Source organism: Atta colombica, unplaced genomic scaffold (genome assembly GCF_001594045.1).
Source record: "Atta colombica isolate Treedump-2 unplaced genomic scaffold, Acol1.0 scaffold9, whole genome shotgun sequence".
NCBI classification, from domain to species: Eukaryota; Metazoa; Arthropoda; class Insecta; order Hymenoptera; family Formicidae; genus Atta; species Atta colombica.
The window spans coordinates 2,999,399-3,007,621 of NW_017259583.1; the positions used below are offsets into that span (position 1 = coordinate 2,999,399).

Genomic DNA, 8,223 nt, shown 5'->3' on the forward strand with positions numbered 1-8,223 from the left:
ATATAGACTCTAATGAATTAAAGTAATTAAGAATAAAAAGCCTTTGAAAGTCGGTGGATAGATATTTTGCAATCAAGTTTTATTGTATATAATAATTGAATAGACAAATATGTTTCGATCCTAGGTTTGGATCCTCTTCAACAAATACATTAATAATAAAAAAAAGAATATTTGTTCGTCGTAACGTAAACTGTGGAGAATGTGTATCTATAGATTAATGCCAATTTTCATCAATGATTAACTGTAATCTCGGTTCAATTTAGTCTTCTAATCTTTAAAACTAGAAAAAGACGAAGAATAAGTTGAATCGAGATTAAAGTTAATCTACAGTAGAAACAGGCATAAGTCAATCCGCATTTATATATCAAAATATCCATTAAATTTCCATTAATGTTTCATTAAATTATATAATAGAAATTCCAGGCTCTAATAAATTTAATCAATTAATTTTATATAATTATATATAAAACAGGAACTCATTTTCGAGGCCACGATTTTTTTTATTTGATTCACGAGACAAAATCGAACGATTCTAAAGAATTGAAAAAAAAAGAATGCGTTTTATGCAAAAATGCGTCGATTGAGTCTAATTTCATTGAAATTGAAGGCTCTTCAAGTCTTATCGTATTGCTTTTCGTGGCTAGTAGTAACTAGAAAGATAGAACTGTCCAAGATCGAAGTCTTTTAAGGTTTATTCACGTCGTATGCTCCAAATTAATTCAGACAACACTCGGATCACAGGTAAGGTGGCGGTTGGAGCAATTGCATTCATGTGTTCCAATGTTCAGTGACACGAACGGATTTAGGAGCATGTCACCTAATCTAATCCGTGAAAACACACGAACGAGTCGGACATGCCTCGTTTCGTTTCAAGTATTTTAGTAGAGTTATCTCGATTATTTGAAAAGCGTTTTTATACAAAATAAATGTGATTTTAATAAATATAAAAGTTATATTTTTATATTTATATCAAAAACGCATTTATTAAATGCGTTTTTATACAAAATGAATCTGAAATACTTTTTTACATACAGTACGTTTTCAACCATTACATACTTGCGTAACATGTACCCAATCGTACCATTTTCTGAGGTGAGGCAAATGGAGCGTGCTCTTAATTGATCCATGGAGTATGAACTAACGCGACGCGTCTACATCTAGTCGTCATATTGGTTCGCGGTAACGCGAACGTATTGGAACGTGTTGGGCATGTTGGAGCGTGCAACGCGAACAAATCTTTGGATTGAAATTGAAATGTGTCGATATTCACACATTACCGTTCGTACTTCTCATTTCATTGCTGTTTTATCGTGCAAGTTTAGTCTCAGGAATGACACTAGTTTGAAATCGTTAAAAGTTTTTTGATCTGTGTCTTTCACTATGTTTAAAAGTATTTTGTTACTAATATTATAAGATACTGTTATTCATAATATATTTAATTATAAAAATATAAATAACAGTATCTTATAATATTAGTAATAAAATACTATTAAACATAGTGAAAGACAGATCAAAAAATTTTATCGATTTCAAACTATTGTCTCTAAGACTGAGCATCGCTACCTCGATTTTGGATAATTCTATCTTCCTAATTATACTATGCCATTAAAAGTACGATAAGACTTGAAGAGCCTTCAATTTCAATGAAATTAGACTCAATCGATTATTTTTGCAAACGCGTTTTCTTCTTCAATTCTTTAGAATCATTCGATTTTATCTTGTGAATAAAAAATCATGGCTTTGGAAATGAATCCCTGGGAAAAAATGTTTTATATATAATTACATAAAATTAATTGATTTAATTCATTAGAGCCTATAGAATATCTGTTGTATAATTTATTATTAAACGTGAATACATATTACGATTTCAAGCCAAAAGATTCCGATCTTGGCTTTGTAGGAAAATATAATTAATAAAGGCACTCCATGAAAAAATGCTGGTTCGCGCAGATATGGCTGCGTAACTTCTGTTTTAGGCCGAATAAAATGCAAGATGGCAGGAACATATACCTGGGCTGTGTTCCGTTATGTACTGCAAGTACTAAAAATCTATAGTACACGTTACGTATATTACAGATTTTCAGTATTGATAGTGTATATCGGAATACGGAATACGGTTCAGGTTTGTTTGTGTCGCATGCTCCAACACACGCACGCACACACACACACACACACACACACACACACACACACACACACACACACACACACACACACACACACACACACACATACATACACGCGCGCGCGCGCGCGCACGCACGCACGCTCGCATATACTACCTACTCAGAACTCCTATCACTCCACCTTTAACGAGCGCATTGAAGTGAGTAGGAATTATGATAGGAATATGTTGAAACATACGCGACGCGACAAACCTGTGGACATAACGATTGCACTTTCTTCGATGAATTTCGGAATACTGTCTGTTCACCGAACAATTGATTCTTATGGATCTAATCATTTATATCATATTTATACATCAACCACTTCAAAATATATATCCATACAAACCTTAAATATCACATAACATATGCATAAGAAAATTATCCTATCACATTTTTATCATAAGGATGTACGTAAAATAGGATGCAAGTTTGTGTGGATATACTTTTGAGTTGCATTCCGAAATTCATCGAACAAAAGTGTTGCAACACTTTTTGCTGACGAGTATATCTCAATTCAAGCTAAAAAAAAATTAAATCGACAATGATTCGTATGTACATACATACTTCTCAGAATCGACTAGCAAATTAATTTTTGAGGACGAAAAAAAATCGATTCTCGATGCATCGAATCGAAATCCAGCATCACTAATGATAGTACTGTGTGCTCGATTAAATATTAATCATCTGTCAGCACATGACATATGATGCATAACATACGAAAGCGTCGCATTATTTGCTGACATGAATGTCGGAGCGAAAGCGATTTATGATGATGAGTCGTTCCTTACTTACTTTGAGCGAGACGGACGACCCTCTTTTATTAATTCGGAATCTGGAGATCGGGAATGGCGTTAAACTCAGAGCTAGTTCTCACCCTATAACGATGTACTATCGGAGATGTATAGCGTGAGGGAAGATGGGAGTGCTCGAGATGGCACCATGGATGTTACACGACTACCATATTCCACTATCCGGGTCGTAAGTGTGTCTTAGATCCTACGAAAGGAGAGAATGGCGAATCCCTTCTCCCGAAGATGATTTTCCCTCTCGTCTGTATTACGACTCCGGACTCTATGTCGTGGTATAGGTCATTGGTGGATAGGTTCATGGGAACTCGCGTATTTGCTCGAATAATGCATTGCGATCGAGAATCGAGGGTCGAGAACCAAACAAACGTCCGCTCCCCTTTTTATTTCCAGTTTAGTAAATCGACGATAATAAGCAGTTATAACCATAAATTTTTTTGTAATGAGCTTGGTTATAATGAACTTGGTTAAACCATTCATCGAGTTGCATGCATTTATTCTAATTTTTGATGGTCATAGATGATGGTTTTTGAGGGAAATTTTAGTAACTATAAAGAAGATGTTTTTTTAGAAAAAGAAAAAACAAATAAAACTAAAATAAAACTAAAATAAAACAAAAACATATAGAGAGAAAAAAATGAGTCCTCCTAATTGCACAAGCATTTTCTGAGGAGGCGGTTCATTTTACGGCACCAGCAAGCATCACAATTACATTTTTTATGAGACAACACGGGGCATTTCTTTTTATTGCTCCATTCTAGGTAAAACTCATTTGAATTTTACAACGTTGTAATAATGCGGATTTTGCGTAATTCGATTACCTGTATAGACAACTTACACGAAATGCACGACGCTGTACCATTTTAAGGCTCTAAAGTTTATTACCTCAATGAAAATGTTAATGACTAACTTTTTACTTTTTATTTTCAATTCTCGCAATTTAGAATCATTTTTGACGTTAAATGTGATTAAGCAAAACTTGTCGTAAAATTAATAATTTGTAGAAATAAATAAATCATAAAAAGTTATTACTTAATTATTAAAGTTGCCAATATTGTGAGTAATAATATCTGAAAATAAATAAAATACAAAGTAACAATATGTTATGAGTAAAATCTAATTAAGAAATAAATATGCTTCGCATGATGTTTAGTTTGATAATATTATTTAAATGCAATGTCATCTTAATTATAGTATTTAGCTTCTTATTTAATTATATCAAATTTAGATGTCAAATTATGGACTAAATACATGGTTAGCCGAAAAAGAAGAGCCGATTATAATTCGTGTTGACATTTAAAGACTCACGATGTCTGTATGGTAAATCGTGCTGCCTTCTGTAGTCCCGGAAATCATGACGATAGTTCAGACTAGATCTATCTGTGGTGCCGAAAGTATAATCAGGAGAGGCGTAGAAATAGCTGGATTGGCTCGTTCTCCTCGGAGGCATCCACAGTTGTCTGTATGATGGCCATCCGCTTCTCTCCACATCGTTGCTTCCATTCTTTCTCGTCATGGCATCGTCTGAAAGCTGATTACGCGAAAACGATAATTAAACTGTCAAAGGAAAGACCGTGTCGAGACCGTTGAGATGCAACATTTATCCGGATAATCGTATTATGGACACGGATGGATTATGAACACAGTTTCTTTGTAACATTGTGTAAACACAGTAAAAAGTGACCTATAAATACTGTTATGTCAAATATGATATTAATCCCGCTGTTAATCTTATAGAAATACTTAAATATGCGTACAATATAATCGTTTAAAATAATAAAAACATTAGTTTAGAAAAAATAAAAGAAATAATATTAATGAAGCATTTATATATATAACACTATAATTATATATATAGTTTTATGTAATCATAATTTAATGTTTCTGTTTGTACATAAATATTAATTAAATAGATCTGTGATTAATACCATAATAGAATGTTATTATCTAATATATGTTATTATCTAATAAAAGATATTATATATTTTTTAAAAGATGTTTAAAATTGTACAATTGATAATGTTCATATATTGTCACAGTTATATTATAAAAAAAGAAAATTTAATTAATTATTTAATTATTTTTAAAAATTTTTATAAATATCTGGTTTAAAATTAAAATAAATAAAAATTAAAATATATAATCTGGTTTAAATTTTTCATAAATGACACACGAGCATAACTGTTAGTATAATTTTAATAGTAATTCGACCAACTGTCGGCGTATGCTTTTTCGTTCAGCAAAACGTTGCGATAATTGCGTCAATATGCCACAATAATTTCATGGTTACACACGCGGAATGTTATTCGATGCAAAAACGCACTCCGTGACAAATCATATTTGTAATTACATACAGCAAAAAAGAAAAAGTCATAACTAGATGTAATTAAACTTTTTTTTCAAAATTTCAAAAATTATAACTATAAGAAATGAACTTTTACAGAAAATTTATTTCTAAATTAGAATTTTTATGAGAAAGTTTGAACAGTGTTTCTGAAAAGAAAAATCGAGATAATTTATTATTAATGATATTTTATTAATGTATTAATAATAATTTTCTTTCAAATTTTTTGATCAAAATACTCTCTTAATTCAATATTTTTATTAAAATGATCAAATTTTCTATTCAGATCTATGCAGATGTCTTCATCATTTAAAAATTGATCAATTAAAAGTTGTAATTCTTTACTTAGAATCTTTTAGATTTCCTTTTTTTATTCCTTACTTTATAATATATATATTTATTTATTTTAATAGTTAAACAACTCAATTCTTTCTTTACTTTTTTCTCTCTCTTATTCTATCTTCACTGATTCGAGATCAAAAAATAAAAGACATTTAATTTGTTCGCGTCGCTTAAATGCAGCAAAGTATTCGGATTATAATCGCATAAACATGAGTTTGGTGAAGTCTGCGATAGAATTACAATCATTAGTTCCACACACGGCGTGTGCACTTTTCTTCGATGACACGACATTTCACTACTCAAGCTCATGGTCGGTTGTTGTGAAATGATCGCGCGTGCTATCCTCTCTTTTCCTTCTCATCGGAGTCAAATACAGACACAATTCACGCTAGTCTGAAACAGCTTCGTTCCGATGACTCGTTCAGTAAGCGAAGCGAGACGCTCTTTTCGATTTTAATATAAATGCTACTTTCCACCGGAGATTAGGAGTACTTTCCGCTTTCGCACTTACTTCCTTTTGCTGCCGGCACCGAGTATTTCATAAGCGATATCGATACTCACCGAGACATAATTGACAACTTCAACGATGAACTTATAAACGATTACAAAAATTCATGTGCCTATTGAGAGAAATGTATTTGATATTTGTAAGTAATGTGTAGTAATTATGCTTATCTTTTTCGTATATAGAACTATAAATATAATTACAGGTCCACAAAAAAAAAGTATTCTGGGGTGGAGACCCATATTCTTATATATTTTGAGTGGCTGAATATGAATATGACATAAAAATAGGACCATCCAGGGCAAATTTTCAATCAAAATAATCCATTTTTTCCCATTTTTGATCCATTTTTTCACTCTAGATTGAAAATTTGCTTTGGATGATTCTATTTTTATATCAGATTCGTATTCACCGACTCAAAATACATAAGAATAGCTGGGTCTCCATCCCAGCACAGGATACTTTTTTTGTAGGTCTGTGTTATTATTATAAATATTATTATAAATATTATACACATATACTAATACAACATATACTAATATAATAACTATAAAAATGGTGCTTCTAATTATAATTATTTTATTATACAGTTATAGAATCATAAATATCAAACTTTTCTCTTAATGTCGTTTTACAAAAATTATCATCTTTATGTCAATTATTATTATTATAAGTTTATGATAAATGATAAACGATGAAGTATGTATAAAGTATAGTATTACCGCACTGTTCCTTTTTATAATCGCATCGCTATGTTATTATGCGCAAAAATCATGTAATTACTTACAGCACGCAATTACAGAAAGGTGAAGTACCTGACTAGACTACTAGAACAACACGCTGTTGCTTCGACACTCCTGCAACGCGCACTGTATCTCTTCGTTAAAGTTTCACGATATTTGTGCCCTTTACCGCACACCTTCCCCATTTAATCCCCCATCTGCACCGTGATTCGTTATTTCCTTCCGATTCAATGCATTCGGCTAGTCATCGTCAAAGTGTTGTAAATATCAAAGATAAATTATCTGTACGACCTACAATTATGAATAATCTACATCGGTCAGTATCTGATAGAATTACTGCACTGAAAATACAATTTTTTGGAAACAGTTAAGGTTGTATCTCAAAATCTTCATCACTTTTCTTAAGAGCTGTTTGAAATTTTTATTATTTGAAGATAATGATATTTTCTATACGTACGCATAATTTTTAAAGGGGGGAGGGGGGGGGGGAAATCAAGCATGTTCAAAAAATAATTGCATTTAAAGTTAGTACTTTTAACATACATTTCTTGACAAGGAACAACAATACATTTTCAATTATAGTGCAATGAATAGTATTTAAAAATTTGCTCAAAATCTAAGGGACTATAAATAAATACAATACGAATTACTTAAACCAAAAAAAAAGGGAGTAACTAGGTTAATTATAAAGGCTTAGGAAGATTGCAATTTTTCTAAAGCTTTATAATTAGTATTTGCCTGATTACCTCTCTCCAAAAAATAATTCATAGAGAATATATTATCTTCAAATAATAAAAGTTTTTAAAACAGTCAAATTTTTAAAAAAGTCATTTTTAAGTAATGTTTGCGATACAACTATCTTAAAAGCTTCATATTTTAATAATACCAAGTGAGATATTATTCTCAATACTTGTTATATTAAATATTATTATGTCAAACTTATTATGTCAAATATTATTCTCAATATTTGTTATATCAAATGTTTCGCGAAAAATTTTATCATAAAATTTTTTATAGAAAGATACATTTTTGTTATTTTAATCACTTAGTACTTAATAATATTTAGTAAATATAAGTATGCACCCTGAATGAAGAAGAGGAAGAGAATTTATTTTCTATTTATATTTATAATAATTATATAAAACACACACACACACACACACACACACACACACACACACACACACACACACATTAAAATAAAATATTTAGGAGAAAATTAAAGTAAATCATATCTTTCTTATCAGAAAATATTTTTAATTTAATTATAATGATTAAAATATTTTGTGCATATTATTTATTGCAAAATACATTT

At 30.8% G+C, this 8,223-nt stretch overlaps 1 protein-coding gene across 1 annotated transcript in view; it reads right to left on the reverse strand.

The window, feature by feature from the left end:
• LOC108693318 (protein yellow-like) overlaps window positions 1-6,209 on the reverse strand; it is an 11,285-nt gene extending 5,076 nt beyond the window's left edge. The window contains exons 1-2 of the mRNA XM_018202203.1: window positions 6,168-6,209; window positions 4,283-4,505 (exon numbers count right to left, since the gene is read on the reverse strand). Coding sequence (XP_018057692.1) covers window positions 4,283-4,490 — 208 coding nt within the window. The 5' untranslated portion in view covers window positions 4,491-4,505; window positions 6,168-6,209. The remainder of the gene's footprint in view (window positions 1-4,282; window positions 4,506-6,167) is intronic.
• Between the last annotated feature and the right edge of the window lie 2,014 nt (window positions 6,210-8,223).